We start from the raw sequence: 17,572 nt of genomic DNA on the forward strand, positions 1-17,572 counted from the left end.
CTTGACGGTTTTGTTGCTCTGTGTTGGTGCAACTATGTAGTGTACATGTTGAGGTACATTTCCCTATATAATGCCTCTATACTAGCGAGATATTTGCTATTCTCTTTACTTGGAACTCTAAGCATCAGCCGTGACGGTTACAACAGCACGCACTCTATATATAATACCCGCGACACCTCTTGAACGACCACATTCTATTGATCAAGATCAAATGGCCAGATTGATCTCAATGTCTTTTCATCCTTGACGGGCTCGTCTTCATCCACATTCGGATTCGACAGAACCGCCTGTAGCATCCCGTTGAAGAGTTCCTTGTGGGATAATTGAGTCTCCTCCCATCTGTCTGCAGGTATCCACCCATCTGACGCTGTATCGAGCAAGTTGGATAAATCAAGACGCAACTGCTGGGCTGCCTCAAACAGTTTGTACTCCTTCTCGTGGTCCGCCAGTTCCACTCGCGTGGGTAGAGGGTAAGGACATTGGCCTTCAAACCCTAGCTCTGTCCAGAGCCGAGCGGTTTCAATCATCTCGTGGCGTAAGGCGACAGCGCCGTCCTTCCACGTTCTGTGGCTGTATCGAAATGGTCGGAAGAGGTTGTCGTCTATTAATCTTGGGTTTGACAGTCTGGGCGTCAAGAACTGCGAAGAGAGTTCAAATGTCTTGGTGCATAGTTCACTCCCCGTAGCAAAGTCCGGTATATGGTCTGCGTACCCGAACGCGGGCTCAATGCTAGTTGCCTGCCAATCGATGATACTTGTAATGGTGGAAGGGTTGTCTTCTGATACAAATATATTTCGCTTGTGCAAATCTGGGTGGAACAGTAATGGCGCGGCGGAATCACGGATTCGAGGATCCAAGGGCATGCGCTTTAGCACGGGGCGGGCATGTTCAAGAAGATCTAGATGTGTTTGGGGCGAGCCATGATATATTGGTCTTTTCTCGGCTTCGAGGTCCACCGCAGGGATACGTGACAGACCGGAGTCAATGAGACCGTCGCAGTATTCGCCAATACTTTGCCCTAAGATTGAGCTATAAGTACCATTGCAAAAGGCAAGGGGTCTAGCGGACTCACACGGCCCAGGATTTTTCTTCGCATAGTGGTAGTATCGTCCTACAGCGGGATCACAATCCCGGTATCGAGTACCGCAGTGAGGTCCAATACAGATACCGTCACCCAGCGACTGTTTGACAGCATAATCGAGAGCATCATCAAAGTATATGCTCCCAAAAGCCGGAAACTCTAGATCGACCATTTCCTTCATCGTCTGGTATATCGCGTTGATGCATCTGACTTGCTGGTCACCGGCCATTGTCGGCCATTTATCATGCAGTGGAACACCATTGGCATGCTCCATAATTATGTATTCGCTGCCGACAGTGTTGTTTATATCGTTAGAGTCATGACTCCAATCGAGTATCTCTGGTATAGGGATTCTTGTCTTTTCTTGTACTAAGCACGCTGATCAGCTTGAATCCATTGTCAAAACACATCTCAAAGCATACAGTAGCGAATTGTAGCAACCTCCGAAAGGGTAGTCAACCTCGCAGGACCAGCCAGTCGGAACGGGAGCCTAGCCACGATCTTTTTGCCATTGTCCAAGGTGAAGATGAAGACCCGGTTGAACCCTCCTTCGAGTTTTCGACATGCGCTAATAGCACCTGCTCCAGGACAAAGCCCAACCACTTTCTGACAAAGTGCATCGAAGTCGAATGGGATGTAGCGCGACGCAATCTCCTGTCTATCGCGTCGCAGCCACCGACCGCTCGTGTATGCATGGGGATCGATCTCTGGTTGTGTTAATGTGAGTAGAATAGTAGTGGAGGAAAAGCCTACTCGTCCCTGTCCCTGTGTATGTTGGATTTGTGGTTGATATCGCTCTGATTACGAGAGGCTGCAGAGAAGAGAGGGGAGCTGATGTGGAAACAAAGGGTTGAGATGACGCGCGGTTTGGTTGGCCTCGCAAGGTACAAAGGAGAGGGTGTCGCACAATGCGCGACATTGATTAGAACGCCGTCTAATTCTAGCTGAGGAAGAGGAATGATATGTTGATCGGTAATAGGGTGGCAAGAGAAGGGTCAGTAAATTTCCGAGTGTAGTCTAGGTAAAAAGAATCAGAGTGTCCAAAATATGGGTAGATATATAAATCTAGTATAGCCGTGTTTACGCTCAAGTGACTGATAGCTTTTTATTTATATTATCACTAAATCTTAATATTACGATACTTTGAATAGTACTACTGGTAGAAGATATAGACTTCGCAGTGATTTATAGTGTCTCCCTTGATCAAGATATGCAGAGTGATGGTATCTATATACTATTTTCCACAATCATCACTATATAACACACATAATAACAATTTTTACTAGTGAAGCTCTCAAGAGAATCAGATATCTGTACTATCCAATATAACATCCTACTATAAATCTATCCTCTCCTCCCAGCACTCTACTTCCTCCCCTTCCTAACACCCTCATGAACTCCACAGACTCCCCATCCTCTACACCCTCAACCCAACTCAACACCAAGGTCCTTCACCTGGATATCAGAGCAAGATGAAGATCTTCCTCCTGCTGCTCTTCCTCGCAGCCCTCGTCTCATCCTCAACCCTGCCGGGTTTTGTTCGCGAAGACGAGAACGACGTTGAAAACGCGCCTGTCTTGCACGAAGGTACGCCTTCTATACCACAAACATCCCCTAAATGAACCTCCAACAATACATCCCTAACCTCCAACAAACTATAGACTCCCCCTCCACCACCACCAGCAGCAGCTCCCGCAGCATATCCGCCCTCGACGCAGAAGGCTTTTTCGACGAGAAACCCGACACCCACAGCGAATCTGACCCCGCCAAAGCCAAAGTCACCATCCCAATCGAGATCTATAAGATGTGCAAGGCCAAGAAGGATTGTCCCGGCGCCTGGTTCTGCTTTAATGGCCGCTGTGTGCATCCTGAGATTGAGGCGATGCGCAAGAATGGTGGTTTTAGGGATCATCCGTTGTTTGATCGGGCGAGACGGCTCTTTTATTAGGGTATGACGTGAAGGGGGTCTCTTGGTGATGGCTTCTTTGGCTGTCGTTGAGGTTGTGTGGTGGGGTGGAAGGTTGACTGGCTTGCTCTTCTTTCTTCATGAGTCCCTTTGAATGTGCCGTTTGGTGACTATGAACATGGTTGCAGGGTGATGGTTGACAGACAACTATGTTGTGTATGGAGACAAGTTGCATAAAGTGATACCGTGGTCTGATTATAGCACACTTATGCATAACATATCATAACTCGTAGATCTACCCCATATCAGGCCGCACCAACAGGTAAAAATTTACCAATGCCTCATAGTAACCAGAACCTGTTCCCTTGGATCAACCTCCACAGTCGACTGCGGCCCCGTCAACAAGCCCAACCGCGTCAGGATCTGCCACACCATTTTTCGCTTCAGCCCCTCCCGGATCGGGATCTTCTCCAGCGCATCAAACCCGTTGAAGTACTTGGAGAAAGTCGGCCAGTGTTTCTTGAGCGGCTGCCGCAGTCCCGCGTACTCGCCGTCTCCGGTGTCGGCTGCTGCCCCGTTCGACCGCCCCGGGCGCTCCGGGAACTGGGATACGATCTCGTCGAGCCAGCGCGATTCGAGAGGCGAGGCGCGGTGTGGGTATAGAATTAGAGATGAGGTCTGGAGCGAGGCGTTGCGGTCGACGAGGGACCGCGATGCGTCTAGCTCGTGGTCGGCTCGCCGTCGGCCCGGCATGGGTGTCTCGTCGCCGCTGCCGTGGCTGTCTAGTGAGGATGATGACGAGGAGACGTTGTCGTCGAAATCCTCGTTGGCGACGTCGTCGTCATCGGGCTTGGCGCTGTTTCGTTCGCGGTCGACCTTTCGTAGGTACTTGTCTACCTCCTCTCGTCGAAGCGCCGTTTCGACGGCCAACTTGATCTCGGGAGAGACTTTGACACGCGCGAATGAGCGCAGCTGGGTAACCCATCCGCCGCGCAGGAGCCAGGCGAGGATGGAAAAGTACGTGTCCTTGTGGTCTTTGCTCGGGATGAAGCTCCCGTATGCCCGCGGGGTGCCACTCAACGCGGACAGCATTTTGGGCAGGCTGGGAAGGGTTGGGAATGCCAGGGAATAGGCGGCTGTCGCGACCTCCAGTTTGCTCAGATCACAGTTGGGCGACACAATGTAGGTATCGCGCTGGTGGAGCGGCGGGATGGCACGCGCGCGTCGCCAGTAAACTAGGTGGCTGGCTAAGGACTGGATTGTGGAGAGCGGTATTCCGGATGTGGCGGAGATCTGGGCAAACGACTTGGTGGGCTTCGAGCATCGGATATAGTGGGCCAGTGCCGGAGCAAGGGCGCCTCCTGATGCCTCGACATCCTTAAGGATCGACGCTTCGTTGTCGAGAAGTAACAAGGCAAAATGCTTCGCCGGGACCTGGTGCGGTGCGCTATTCTCGTCTGCCGTTGGATCGTCCGTCGGAGTAACGCTATCGGCGGTGGTCAGCCAGAGGCCCGGGTACGCCTTGTCCGTCGGACAGGCCAGATAGGGCGTTGAGGTCAGCGGCGGTATCTGAAGGGAAATGGACACATCGGGGCTGAGCGCGACCGAGGCGATCTTCGACGCCGAGATGCTGGAGTAGACGGTGTAGATCGCCCGCGCGAGCGATGACTGGGCTATGAGGTCGGCGTAAAGGGCACCGACAGACGTCCCTACATAAGATTGTAAGCTTTAGACGAAAAACCAAGTGCAGGACCACCTACTATTTTCCTTGGCCTTCTCCTTCAGGTGCGAGATAAGCTGCGCTTCGTTCCAAACGTAATCAGTTCGTGCCTGCTCCCACTTCAGCGCTTTGGCGAACTTCTTGATGATATTGTCATAGATCTCGCGAACTCGGACGGAGTACTCCAGCAGCGGGGGGTCTAGCACGAACACCACGTTGAACATGGTCATGGAGTCCTTAGTATCCTCATCTACAACCTCACTGGGCGCCTTCTGCGACAGAAGGCTCGACACCGACGCGCGCTGGCTCTCCGACGCCGTCATCGGGTGCGGGCTCAGCGTCTCCGTCGAGGCAGCCATGGTCTTGGTACCATCATCTGCGACATCGTCCCCATTCTCGTTGTGTCCGATTTCACCACCCTCCCACTCGGGATGCGGTTTCTTGTCCTTCTTCTTCCGCCTCTCTTTCCGCCAATTGCCATCCTCCCGGACAAAGACCGGCCACCCCACAAACGCCAGGTCGTTGACCCCGACCTCAAACCGCCGTTTATGCCACGTCCGCGACGGACTGAGCAGCTTCTCCCACACCTCTGCGGGAAGCCCCAGCAGCGACTCCCAGGGCATGTGCGACGGTACCTCCCCAGCTGCTCCTCCGCCGCCACCCGCAGATGGTTTCTCGTCCGGTCTGTCCGAGAGAGCGCCTGCGTCCTCAGCATCGGAGTTCTCCCCCCGTTTCCGCAGCGCCCTCCCGGAGCCGATCGAGCTCGGTCGATGCGAGTCCCTCACCGGTGAGGCGGACACGGACGCACGGTCCTCGAGCCCAAAGGCGCTCCCCCGTCGGGTGGAGGTCGCGCTCACCGCTAGGTGTGTCTGCGTGGAGTTCTGACTCTGATTGTTGGGGACATCCTCTTCGTCTTCGTCGGACGTCGACCCGCTCGCGTCGCTTTCGCTGGAGTCATTGCTTCGGGCTGTCTGGGCGCTTTTGGAGCGCGAGATACGGCGTCCCTTGTGGGATGGTCGGAGGCCGTTCTCGACGAGCGGGTTAGGCGGGTAGTGGAAGACGAAGCGAGGGCCGGCGCGCGAGCGGACGATGAGGATGATGGCCACGAGACAAGGGTCTGGAGGGCGTGCAATTGAAGACATTGGGTATAGCGCAGCCTCGACTTGGCTACAGCATTGGCGTACAGCAAGCGGGTAATCCCCACGTAGGGAGGGGGAAGTGGATATACATTCGGTGAGACTGAGAGCGGACAAGAGCTTCCCCACATCGTAGCCTGAGGTTATTCATGGTGGCCTGAGGCTGGAGATATAAATGTTTAGTAATTTATGAGTCATCCATATTAAGCTCGACGCCATCCAGTATGGACCACTCTTTCTGAAGAATAAAACTGGTAAATATTATGATGTAGATAATAAGGTTGCTAAATCCGAGCAGAGCGATTGCTCATACCATACGACAGGTCCAAGATGCGAACTCTAGTGCATGGGTGCGTATTTTCTCTCAAAAATGGTAGTGGTGCGCTGCTATAAGGATCGTGGCGACATATGTAGTCAGCTCAGTAGTTCACTACCTTCTTACATACATTCAACGACGATACAGCAAGAAATTCATGCCATTCCAGGCCAAACTAGCAATATGTTACCATATATACAAACATATAATGTACATAGTACAGTTCCGAACGCCCAGATGCCATCAAAACATAAACATAATATCGACAATACTATCATACATTGCACCTCCGTGTAGTCTATACATGCAAGTAGCACACGCTGACCGGTGCATCACATCTCACGACTTCGTTGACGGCTCTTGGTTCTTGCCCCCCTCTTTCTCGAATACCAACCCTAGGTTCTTGAAATCGTCCGGTGCCATGAGGTTTCTGTGAACAACTAGTATTAGCCTGTTTTACTCCCAAAATTGTGCACAAGAGCAATATCCTATCCCTCCTGTGAAATGTGTGAGACGTACTTATCCATCCGACACCCCAGGTATCCCTTGGCTAGTTTGCGACATTCTTCGTCGTTGACGCCCCGGCTCGATTTGATGCATTTGAGATAGCTCGAGATCAGATGCTTGCATTCGCCTGTTGTTGTCCGTTAGTTGGTTGTCAATTGAGTTGACCATGGGTTTCAGTCCGAAGACTGTGGTGTCGGGGTGTTGATAGGACGGGGAATGGTCGGTTCTTGGGCTGGCTTGGGCTGCGGGAGACTGAATAGAAAGAGTTCGAAGTACCTTCATGGTCGAGGGGAAAGCTGCCTCGTTCAGGCCTATATGTATCATGGATTAGTATCTCTTCTCCTTGGGGTCGTGGCTCAGCAGGTTGAGGCTACTCACGGCGTAGGCTTGATGTTGGTCGCTCCGCCGCCGGGACTTCCGAAACCCATTGGTAAATGATTTATGAAAATATAACCGTACAAAGAAAAATCAAACGAGGTATCTTGGGTGTCTGTTGAGAATGCGAGAATGCGATCAGATGAGTGAAGCATCGAAAGATCGCGGACGGAACGGCGGTTTCCGATGTGGTGTAGACAAACAGTGCAAACACCAACAAGCTTATCGGCTTATCGGCCTTGGGTTTCCTTGGTCAAGTATAGAGCAGTAATGATATTATTCTACATCTTTGGTTATACTGAGTACGTATAAAGACGAATGCTATTTGTAATGCGATCATGTAGCTATTGGTTGAGTTGACAATTCCACCCTATACCGTTCATGTCAAGGCACCTAATGCTTCTTCAAGAAAGTGAGTGCTCCGACGGCCATGGCGTCCACGGCAGTCCGCAACGTCGGCTCAATGACTGGCGCAAAGAAGGGCGAATGGTTATTAGGCAGCTCGTTCACTTTACCGTGCTTCACGGCGTCGTCCCATGTTTGCGCGTCGACTCCGCCATAAGTCCACATCGCATACGGCGCCCCCACCTCCGTCGCCAGCAGAGAGAAATCTTCGCTCGCCGTGGCCGGCTCCGACTCCACCAGGTCGTCCTGGAAGAAAGACCCAAAAGTATGCTTGAGAGCTTTGACTGTTGCATCGTCATTGATTGTCGCGGGCGAATTCCGGACCTTGATCTGTGGCTCCTCCACGGCACCCGCTGCGTCGCATTCTGCCCGGACAATGCGTTTGATGGCGGCGATGACTCGCTCGCGCGTCGCTCCGCCATAGGTCCGCACGCTCAACTTGAGGTCACATGTGTCTGGAATGATGTTCCCCACGGACCCGGACTGGAAGCTTCCGCAGGAAACAACGGCCACCTCCCCGGGGGTCACCTCGCGGCTGACAACACTCTGCAGCCGCGTGATGACCGCCGCCCCGATGACGATCGGGTCGATGCACGTCTGGGGGGCGGATCCGTGGCCACCACGACCGAAGATGCGTATGTTGATGGAGTCGGCAGCCGTCAGTAGCCGGCCAGACCGGATGCTCACCGTGCCTGTTTTCATGCGCATGACATGCTGCGCCAGAACCACGTCGGGTTTCGGGATCTTCTCGTACAGGCCATCGGCCAACATGGCCCGCGCGCCGTTCAGGTGTTCCTCCGCCGGTTGAAAGATGATGATGAGGGTGCCAGACCAGTCGGCCTTGGCCGCGTGCAGCAGAGAAGCGGCAGCCATCATGCCCACGACGTGGGTATCGTGCCCACAGGCGTGCATGACCGGCGTCGTCTCGCCCGCCTTGTTCTTCATGTGTCTTTTGCTCGCGTAGGGAAGTCCGGTCTTTTCTTCCACCGGTAGAGCGTCCATGTCGGCACGAACCAGGGTGACTGTCCCGGGACCATTGCGGAGGACGCCTGCCACGCCATAGCCACCGATATGTGTGTGGACTTCAAAATCCAACTTCTTCAGATGATCAGCTGCTATGGCCGACGTCTCCTCTTCCAGACCAGATAGCTCCGGGCAGCTATGCAGATGCCGATAGACATCTTCGTAGCTCTTGAGATCCGGGCGATACCGGTCGATGATACCGCGCAGGGAGCTGTCGGAGACTAGCACTCGTCAGAAACAATTCTTTACCATAGAGCTTGACACCTGAAGCGCCTCACCTAGTATTTGCATGTTTCAGTGGTGGTTTGGGTGTCAATCCAGGAGGCACAGTAGGAAATCGAAGAAGGGCGGAAAGAGGGGTTGAAGTATGTAAGGGGTACGGAGTAGTCTAGGGGGGATTATGGAGACTTGGAGACATCAAATATCGTTACCTAATGGACAGTCCATCGCTCGACATGCCGGACTCGACGAAGCATCGAGGAGAGTTCAGGTCACAGCCAAAAGCGGGGGACCGATAAGCTCGGTCGATTTTCAGTGGGTCCCGGTCGGGGTAGTGTCCGGTCGGCTGCTGAATCCGGTTATCCACTGCCATTGCCATTGGAACTTGATGTCTGCGGCATCAGCTCCGTTCGTGAACTCTCTTGGTGGGTATTGGTCATTGGAGTCCCACTTTCGAGGCATTTCCAGCATCCGTCAGGTACAAAACCCCGCACAAGTAAAGGAATCCATAGTAGACATGTAGAAACTGCCTGGGGTGCGCTATGCCACAGGACAATGAAGAACCGTGTTGGAAAGGAAGGTAATTCTTCAAGGCCCAAGGAATGGCCGGGCTCGGTTTCGCATCCTTTCCTCGCTATAAACATCCAACTTGACCGCGACCAAAAGAAGCTCCGGCTCACTCTGGGGAGCACCCCGCTGCACATGGAGACGCCACTGTCCCTTTGAGACATGCCAGATAGATGGAGTAGGGGTCGTAGCTCCCTCTTCAGTGCGCCTGCGCTTAGGAGGATTCTCTTGGTCGGGGCCAGTCCAGATATCGGCGAAGGGGATCGCTTGTCCGTTGATAGTCAGATCTATGCCCGGGTCGAGGCGGACGCGGACCCCACGGTCATGAGGGGAGGATGACTCGCTGCCTGCGCCGCCCCTTTGGTCCGTGCCTTGAGTTTGTTCCCGCAGCTGATCAGCCACGACCCGTAGCAACGTGGCGACACGCATCTCGGCCGTATTGAGAAACCAGGCGTTCATTCGAACGAGATCAACGATCGTGCTTTGATCGCCAATCTCCAGAATCAAGTCATGTGCTTTGTCGTCCGTGTACGGCCGCGCATATGTCACCCAGCCACCTCCACTGGATAGTGGTGGGACCTGCAGGCCGGAGCGGCGTACGTGGTCGAGGCCAATGACGATTTCGGACGACCGGAGGAATGGATTGAAGCTGATGTCGTGCGGGATGAGCTTTTGTTCCAAGCCGCGCAAATGATAGTATGTGCAATCCCGCAGGAGTTCCTCGCGGTGCTCTCGATTCTTGATGTGGAGCGGGTACCCGCGAAGGAGGTGTAGGATCTGGGCGAAGACTTCACCCGACCGGCTCGGAACGCTGGTGGGGGTGATGGCGGGGGGTCGGAGGAGGCCATGGCGATCTAAACCCGGGAAGATCTGACCCTTTGATGCAAAGAAGGCCGCGAACCCGAGGGAAAAGAAGTTGGGGGAGTCGCCCTGACCATTGAAGAGGTCGCGCGGAATCTGGAAGTTTCGGTCGCCGATTTGGATGAAGATCTCGGACTCGAATAATTGCGAGATCAGACGTGGTACTATAACCATTAGCGGGACTGTCTCCCTAGTCAAGCAATTCAAATGAGGGGCATGTACAGCTGTAGAATTGAGCGTCGGCGAACAGTTTGACATACTCGGGCCCATCCCTGGGTTGAACGTGGTAGCCTGGGTGAATGCGATTGATCAGCTTCATGCTCAACCGATGGGGGGGGGGGGGAGGGCACATTATACCTTGCAAGTGTCGGGCGATCTGCTGGAATGTAACCGGATCACGATCGATGTATAACGTCCGGATATTGGAGCCATCGCTGCTCTGACATAGTTGCTCTTCGAAGAACCTGGAGAAGTACGAGGGGGCTGTCGGAATTAGCCAGCGTCCATTCAATCGGACCAAACCACTCACCATCGGAGGCGACTGAAGCTCCCGACAACCGGAACAGCTCCGTTCCAATCTGGATGGAGAAGACCTTGTCGAGAGGGAGCACGCTCTTGGTGGGCGACGCGCTGGCCGGCACCTGCGGGGATGCACTGGCCATGTGAATCGCTGTTGTGCACGGTTATAGACTGATTTGACGCAGTTCCACCTGAATTGACATCTGAAGTAATATAGATCGCTCAACAGCTCTACCGGAGAAACCTGGTTGATGGTGACTCGAGTGGATCCATCGCGACGGAACGATCGATCGCGTCCTGTGCGCCGGAGGAATAATCACCCGGACTATCCTGGACGCAGCTTTGCGCTCTGACCATGCATGACTGACGCTTGTCCAATCGGATATGGAGGGGTTGCGCATACCCTGTCCAGACGGGCAATGCCGTCGTCCTGCAGATCAATCACAAAGCTCCGATCCCTTCTCGGTCGAGCAGACAGACTCAGCGAGACACACGAGGGAGGTCGATGCGGGTTTCCTGCCTTAGGCCGAGAAGAGCAGGTCGATGCGACCGCTGAGTCAGCCACCCTCTTATCGCCCGTCTCCACCAATGGAATCTCCTCCTCTCCTCTCCGGCTCCCCTCACCATCATTACTCCATCATCTCCATCTCCACTCCAACTCCATATGGTTTTGCTCTCCTACAGGACCATGGGTCCAGCGCGTCTTTATTGCTCGGGCGGCTGCAAACGTACTTGGTCCAAACTTCGGACGGCTCCCCCTTCTCGTTGCTACTACAAATACTCCACCCCTCTCTCCCCCTCTTCGCTTCCCCGCCTGAGCTCCATCTACCCTCTCTCTCAAACCGTCCCCTCTCCTCGACGTCTCTTGCATTCTTCCACCATGTCCAACATCTCCGTTCAGTTGACGGCTCCGAATGGGCGCTCTTATGCCCAGCCCATTGGCCTCTTCATCAACAACGAATTCGTTCCCTCCAAATCCGGCGAGAAGCTCGCCTCGATCAACCCGGCGTATGTTACCTTTTCCTCTTGAAGAACAATTTAAGTAGAAGAAATATACGAGTGGCGAAACTAACTGTCTCAGTGATGAGAAGGAAATCACCTCCGTCTATGCCGCAGGAGAGGAGGATGTCGATCTCGCTGTCAAGGCGGCCCGCAAGGCCCTCAAGGATCCCTCGTGGAAACAGCTCTCCCCGACGGATCGGGGTGAGATGATGCACAAACTGGCCGATCTGATTGATAAGAACCGTGAGGTCCTGGCTACCATTGAGACATGGGATAACGGTATGTCCACATCACCTTTCTGTTTCTCCCCGAAGTCGGAAAAGAACATCACTGATGCGGCACAGGCAAGCCGTACCAGGTCTCCTTGAGCGACGATCTCGGTGAAGTCATCAACACCCTCCGGTACTACGCCGGCTGGGCCGACAAGTTCTTCGGTCAAACCATCGGCACCACTCCCGCCAAGTTTGCCTACACCCTGCGCCAACCCATCGGCGTCGTCGGCCAGATCATCCCGTGGAACTTCCCTCTGGCCATGGCGGCGTGGAAGCTGGGTCCCGCGCTGGCCTGCGGAAACACCGTCGTGCTGAAGCCCGCCGAACAGACCCCCCTCAGTATCCTCTACCTCGGCAACCTGATCAAGGAGGCTGGCTTCCCCCCGGGTGTCATCAACATCCTGAACGGTCACGGTCGCGTGGCTGGCAGCGCCCTCGTGCACCACCCTGACGTGGATAAGGTCGCGTTCACCGGCTCGACCGCCACGGGCCGTGAGATCATGAAGATGGCCGCCAGCACCCTGAAGAATATCACCCTCGAGACCGGTGGCAAGTCGCCCCTGGTGGTCTTTGGCGACGCGGACCTGGAGCAGGCGGCCAAGTGGGCCCACATTGGCATCATGTACAACCAGGGTCAGGTCTGCACGGCCACCTCGCGTATCCTGGTGCACGACTCCGTCTATGATAAGTTTGTGGCGCTCTTCAAGGAGGCCGTGGCCTCGACCAGCAAGGTGGGCGACCCCTTTGCCGACGACACCTTCCAAGGCCCGCAGGTCACCAAGGCCCAGTACGACCGGGTCCTGTCCTACATCGAGAGCGGCAAGTCCGAGGGCGCCACGCTGGTTACCGGCGGCGAGCCCTTTAAGAACGTCGGCGATGGCAAGGGCTTCTACATCGCCCCCACCGTCTTCACCAACGTCAAGGACAACATGCGGATCTACCGCGAGGAGGTGTTTGGCCCTTTCGTGGTGATCTCGAGCTTCGTCACCGAGGAGGAGGCCATCACCCGCGCCAACGACACCACCTACGGTCTGGGTGCGGCCCTCTTCACCAAGGACATCGAGACCGCCCACCGGGTGGCGTCGGAGATCGATGCCGGCATGGTCTGGATCAACAGCAGCAACGACAGCGACTTCCGCGTGCCTTTCGGCGGTGTGAAGCAGAGCGGTATCGGTCGCGAGCTGGGCGAGGCTGGCCTGGAGGCTTACTCGCAGGTCAAGGCGGTTCATGTCAACCTGGGATCGAGGCTGTAAGATGGTTGACCGACATGTGGCAGATTGATTTGTATGTACATGATTAACGGCAGACGGGCGGGACCTGTATGTAGTTTCTGCGTATCAGATGAAGTAGTTGACGCTATCTTCAAATTGTTATCATTGGCGAATGTATGAGCCTTTTCGGTTTTTACTGTGTTTATACTGTAGGCCATCCAGCCTAACTTTGGTACTAGACTTGCAGTGCTGTACTATCCTATACTACGCCGTACTGGTATCTTACAATGACTTAGGATGTGCTTGTATCATGTTGATCGTGCTTTGATACTACCCGTACTAGACCTTCCATCCAAACGCCGCCATTCTAAAGATGTTGTATATCAGTCATATCAAGCCCGATCAAATACCGAGTCATGTTCTAGTCCAATGTCTATCAAAGACAAAAGTATAAAACCACCCATCTAAGAACGAACCTTCCCAAACTTCCCCCTCGGCGACTCCTCAGGCGTAGTAGGCGGCGTCTCACCCTCATCCTTCTCCGACTCCGTCTCCTCCGCACTACTAGCCGACGCATCCTTGGGCGCCTTATGAACCGGAGCAGGAAAACTCTTATGCTCCTTCCAATAAGCCATCACCCTCATCAGGTGCTGTCCCCCCAGCGCCAGGATCTTATCGCGCCCGGCCTCCTCCACCTCCACGGGCACGTTGAACCCCATGTACATGGACCCGTCCATGTCGTGGTTGAAGATCGGCACGGCCTGGCACTTTCCGTAGTCGTACGCGAGCGTCATGTCGAAGAGGAGCTCGCCGAGGTTCGTGTAGTGGCCTTCCATTGCCAGTCGCAGCCACCATACCCGGTCTTCAGAGGCCGGGTCGCAGTAGGAGTTGTACCAGACGAGGGCGCCGTCGCCGTCGTTGAAGGAGACGAAGGGTTCGCGGGGGTTGGACATGGTGCTGTTTTGGCTGTCGCTGTCGCTGTCGCTGTCTTGGAAGGGGAGGTTAGTGAAGGGATTCATACCTGCTTGTTTTGAGGGGGGATTCCGTGGTTGGGATGGTTGGAGTTGTGTTTGTGTTTGTTTATTGGGTTTGTTGGAGGAAGACTGTGATGGTTGTTTGAGCTGATCTGTGTCTTGGGGTTGTATTTATACTTGTGCGAGATTGTGAGTTGGTATAGGGTTATTCTTTGTTGATGTGTGTATGTGAAAGCGATTGTCCTCAGTAAAGCACAGCAAGGACTGCTTCTTTGTCCCATTCTGTGTTTGTTCTTTCATTGTCTAGGAACCTGAAAGAGAGAGGGAGTGGGTTGAAAAGCCCTTGTTATGCATGCTTCATTGTCTAACGATCAATGGCATAGAAAGATGCCATGCCTTGTTCTATACAATGGCTGGGTTCATTGAAGAAAGAAAGGCAGGATGCTGCCATTCAACTCCCTCCTGAAGGGGAATTGAGCATCATAGTTAGTCAGTGTAAAGCTGACTGGATTGCTCCAATGCCAGAATATGTGGCAGTCTATCGATCTTTGTTGATGCAAGATGCAGTATTCCACTATCATATTGATTCATCCGACCAGGTCAGGCACTGCTATTCCTATTCCGGCGTCTGGTGGTATAACAGCCTCAGGGGTTGAACTACCTCTCAATCCCCCTATAGACGCCTGAGACAGTCCAGTCACTAACAGGGTTTGAAGTAGGGCGAGATACACTCCGAATAGGGCAAGTAGACGACTGACCTAACCCTAACCATTCTACACCAACTGACACTGTTACTTCTTTAGACAGTCTCAGGTAACGAGTCAACATCCTCAGAACCACACCACGGTGGCAATTACATGAACAGATTAGATCATGAGTACCCGACAGCGCTCAGATCACCCATTCAGATCGTCAATGATGGCAAAGTGTCGCGTGTGCACTGCCTCGTTGAGTCCACAGCCAAGCATACCCAGGACGTCTGCTTTGGCCATCTGATCCCACGTGGCGGGTCAATGGCTCAGTAGCAACTGAGCAAGAGGCCCGAGTGGGTAAAAATTGAGTTGGATCAATTTAGAGAGGCAAATGAGACCAAGGCGAAAACCTAAAGTACTCCCCGAGGTACAGCCAACGCGTGGAAAACCAGATGAAGATGTCAAGCGCCCCGTACCAAGTATTCTGAAATCTCTTCCCTAACCAGAAGATCAAGAACGTGTTCAGCAGATGCAGCTGATTGGATGGAAAGCGGATCTTAACTCTGGCACCGCGGGCTGGGCGGGCTGGGCGGGCCTTGGCGCCAAGCGTTCCTCTGGCGGGCATCAAGCCCTAGGATTCGTGCCATCTCTCTTCCTTTGCTCACTTTCAGTCAATGACAGTAGACTGGATTTGTGGTTCTGAGAGTCCACTGCAACTAACCGTGGCCAATGTCTGTCCATCATCTTCTCACGTTCTCCCATTCTCTCGCTCTCATGCTTCGCTCCACCCGTCCACCTCGAGACCGCCGCAGCCGACATGGCAATGATACTACGACGTAGTGTAGAACCGTTCTAAACTCCCATATTTAAATCGTTTCCTCCCATAGAATCTCAATAACCAAATCGCTCTCATCAATTCATCTCAAACCTCTCCTCCTACACCTACAGTGGGCTTCCCACTCCCGCCCGGCACCATGATCCCCGCCATCACCGCGAAGTATGACTGGATCCTCGCCCTCACCTCTATCGCCTTCGTCTTCAGCGCCTTTGGCAACGGCGCCAACGATGTCGCCAACTCCTACGCCACCTCCGTGGCAGCCCGCACGCTCGAAATGTGGCAGGTCGGCATCCTCGCCACCATCACCGAGTTCGTCGGCGCCGTAGCCCTCGGATCCCGCGTCACAGACACCATCAAAGACGGCATCATCTCCCCCGACCGCTTCATGGGCAACCCCGGCACCTTCATGCTCGCCATGGGCTGCGCCGAGCTCGGCAGCGCCTTCTGGCTCATGTTCGCTACCACCTACGGCATGCCGGTCTCCACGACGCAGACCGTCGTCGGCGCCCTCGTCGGCGTCGGCTTCGCCACGCAGGCCAAAATCAGCTGGGGCTGGGCCGACGGCAGCGTCTCCCAGATCGCCGCCAGCTGGGGCATCGCTCCCGCCATCGCAGGCGGCTTCTCGGCCCTCATCTTCGGGGTCCTCAAGTACTCGGTCCTCGAGCGCAAGGACTCCTTCAAGTGGGCCATGCGGCTCATCCCCTTCTACCTCGCCTTCACGGGCGCCATCCTCGCCCTGTTCATCGTCGTCGAAGCCCCCTCCGCCCCCTCCCTCGAGGCCTTCGGCGCCGGCAAGGCGGCCGGAATCATCCTCGGCGTCTTCTTCGGCTGTCTCGCCATCGGATACATCTTCTTCGTCCCTTACTTCCACCGCCGTCTCGTCCGCCAGGACCCCCGCATCCGTCCCTGGCATATCCCCCTCGGCCCCTGGCTGATGAAGGAGAATTGCCCCCTTTACCTCCCCGGTAAGGGCGACAAGTTCGTCACCAACTACTACGAAGACGCCTACGGCGAGGAGCGCGCAGGCCAGAAGGACAATAACAACAACATCATCAACAACGTCAACAGCATCAACAACGTCAACGGTGCCCCCAACGAGAAATCCATCTTCTCCGCCGACGACGCCGTCAAGGCAGCCGAAGCCACGGACGTCGAACGCTCAGCTATCTCCACCGCCTCGTCCCCTGAGATCCAGCCCCAGAAGAAATTAGTCCACATCGGACCCCACGAGCGCTTCCTCGCCCCCGTCGCCGACCTCAGCTGGCTCAACCCGCGTAAGACCTGGGGCTGGACCAAGTTCATCCTCCTGCAGGGCGTCACCCGCGATGTCATCACCCACGACTCGGCTCACCTCCGCTCTATCCACGCCCGTGCTCACCGCTACGACGACCGCGTCGAACATCTCTGGACGTACTGCCAGGTTGTCTCTGCCATCATCATGTCCATCGCGCACGGCTCCAACGATGTGGCCAACTCTGTTGGCCCGTGGGCTGGGTCCTACGCGACTTACCTCGCTGGCGAGGTCGACACGGAGGCCTCCACGCCTGTCTGGTTCCTCGTTATTGCCGGCCTGCTCCTCGGTCTCGGCTTCTGGTTCTACGGGTACCATATCATGCGCGCGCTGGGCAACAAGATCACGCAGATGTCGCCGACGCGTGGCTTTGCGACGGAGCTTGGGGCCGCCATTACGGTGCTCCTCGCCTCGAGACTGGGTCTGCCCGTGTCCACGACGCAGTGTCTGACGGGCGCGGCGACGGGTGTCGCGTTGATGAATTACGATCTGGGCGCTGTCAATTGGAGACAGTTGGCGTTTATCTTTTTGGGCTGGGTGTTGACGTTGCCTTGTGCCGGGTTGGTCGCGGGCTTGATGTGTTTGATGGCGTTGAACACGCCGCATTTTTAGTCTTCTTGTTATTAATATCCTGGGTGTTCTTTTTGTTATTATGAT

At 54.7% G+C, this 17,572-nt stretch overlaps 9 protein-coding genes across 9 annotated transcripts; 3 read left to right on the top strand and 6 right to left on the bottom strand.

Annotated features, from left to right (window-relative positions):
- Window positions 1-194: 194 nt before the first annotated feature.
- P168DRAFT_296345 (uncharacterized protein) lies at window positions 195-2,000 on the bottom strand (the record flags this gene model as incomplete). Its single annotated transcript, XM_024838105.1, has 4 exons — window positions 195-1,018; window positions 1,073-1,450; window positions 1,504-1,788; window positions 1,835-2,000. The coding sequence occupies 4 exons, from the start codon at window positions 1,998-2,000 to the stop codon at window positions 195-197; spliced, it is 1,653 nt and encodes a 550-aa protein (XP_024694675.1).
- Window positions 2,001-2,524: 524 nt separating this feature from the next.
- P168DRAFT_289468 (uncharacterized protein) lies at window positions 2,525-3,278 on the top strand. Its single transcript, XM_024837005.1, has 2 exons — window positions 2,525-2,668; window positions 2,743-3,278. The coding sequence occupies exons 1-2, from the start codon at window positions 2,554-2,556 to the stop codon at window positions 3,027-3,029; spliced, it is 402 nt and encodes a 133-aa protein (XP_024694676.1). The 5' UTR covers window positions 2,525-2,553; the 3' UTR covers window positions 3,030-3,278.
- A 39-nt stretch (window positions 3,279-3,317) lies between these two features.
- P168DRAFT_317581 (nitrogen permease regulator 3 family protein) lies at window positions 3,318-5,849 on the bottom strand (the record flags this gene model as incomplete). Its single annotated transcript, XM_024840118.1, has 2 exons — window positions 3,318-4,696; window positions 4,748-5,849. The coding sequence occupies 2 exons, from the start codon at window positions 5,847-5,849 to the stop codon at window positions 3,318-3,320; spliced, it is 2,481 nt and encodes an 826-aa protein (XP_024694677.1).
- Window positions 5,850-6,393: 544 nt separating this feature from the next.
- On the bottom strand, window positions 6,394-7,126 carry P168DRAFT_326370 (putative cytochrome c oxidase assembly protein Cox19). Its single transcript, XM_024841114.1, has 4 exons — window positions 7,045-7,126; window positions 6,943-6,977; window positions 6,679-6,793; window positions 6,394-6,589 (listed from the first exon to the last, which is right to left on the bottom strand). The coding sequence occupies exons 1-4, from the start codon at window positions 7,092-7,094 to the stop codon at window positions 6,499-6,501; spliced, it is 291 nt and encodes a 96-aa protein (XP_024694678.1). The 5' UTR covers window positions 7,095-7,126; the 3' UTR covers window positions 6,394-6,498.
- A 308-nt stretch (window positions 7,127-7,434) lies between these two features.
- Window positions 7,435-8,760, bottom strand: P168DRAFT_296347 (putative zinc metallopeptidase; the record flags this gene model as incomplete). Its single annotated transcript, XM_024838106.1, has 2 exons — window positions 7,435-8,690; window positions 8,748-8,760. 2 exons carry the CDS (start codon window positions 8,758-8,760, stop codon window positions 7,435-7,437), a joined length of 1,269 nt encoding a protein of 422 aa, XP_024694679.1.
- Window positions 8,761-9,276: 516 nt separating this feature from the next.
- P168DRAFT_233974 (uncharacterized protein) lies at window positions 9,277-10,778 on the bottom strand (the record flags this gene model as incomplete). The annotated part of the gene is made up of 4 exons (XM_024833393.1): window positions 9,277-10,280; window positions 10,339-10,407; window positions 10,474-10,599; window positions 10,646-10,778. 4 exons carry the CDS (start codon window positions 10,776-10,778, stop codon window positions 9,277-9,279), a joined length of 1,332 nt encoding a protein of 443 aa, XP_024694680.1.
- Window positions 10,779-11,515: 737 nt separating this feature from the next.
- Window positions 11,516-13,162, top strand: P168DRAFT_317584 (aldehyde dehydrogenase family protein; the record flags this gene model as incomplete). The annotated part of the gene is made up of 3 exons (XM_024840119.1): window positions 11,516-11,643; window positions 11,717-11,916; window positions 11,982-13,162. 3 exons carry the CDS (start codon window positions 11,516-11,518, stop codon window positions 13,160-13,162), a joined length of 1,509 nt encoding a protein of 502 aa, XP_024694681.1.
- Window positions 13,163-13,355: 193 nt separating this feature from the next.
- Window positions 13,356-14,160, bottom strand: P168DRAFT_341736 (uncharacterized protein; the record flags this gene model as incomplete). The annotated part of the gene is made up of 2 exons (XM_024841803.1): window positions 13,597-14,160; window positions 13,356-13,379 (listed from the first exon to the last, which is right to left on the bottom strand). The coding sequence occupies exons 1-2, from the start codon at window positions 14,137-14,139 to the stop codon at window positions 13,356-13,358; spliced, it is 567 nt and encodes a 188-aa protein (XP_024694682.1). The 5' UTR covers window positions 14,140-14,160.
- Window positions 14,161-15,760: 1,600 nt separating this feature from the next.
- Window positions 15,761-17,527, top strand: P168DRAFT_232815 (inorganic phosphate transporter; the record flags this gene model as incomplete). The annotated part of the gene is made up of 2 exons (XM_024833337.1): window positions 15,761-16,684; window positions 16,757-17,527. The coding sequence occupies 2 exons, from the start codon at window positions 15,761-15,763 to the stop codon at window positions 17,525-17,527; spliced, it is 1,695 nt and encodes a 564-aa protein (XP_024694683.1).
- Between the last annotated feature and the right edge of the window lie 45 nt (window positions 17,528-17,572).

Source organism: Aspergillus campestris (assembly GCF_002847485.1).
Source record: "Aspergillus campestris IBT 28561 chromosome Unknown P168scaffold_4, whole genome shotgun sequence".
NCBI lineage: Eukaryota > Fungi > Ascomycota > Eurotiomycetes > Eurotiales > Aspergillaceae > Aspergillus > Aspergillus campestris.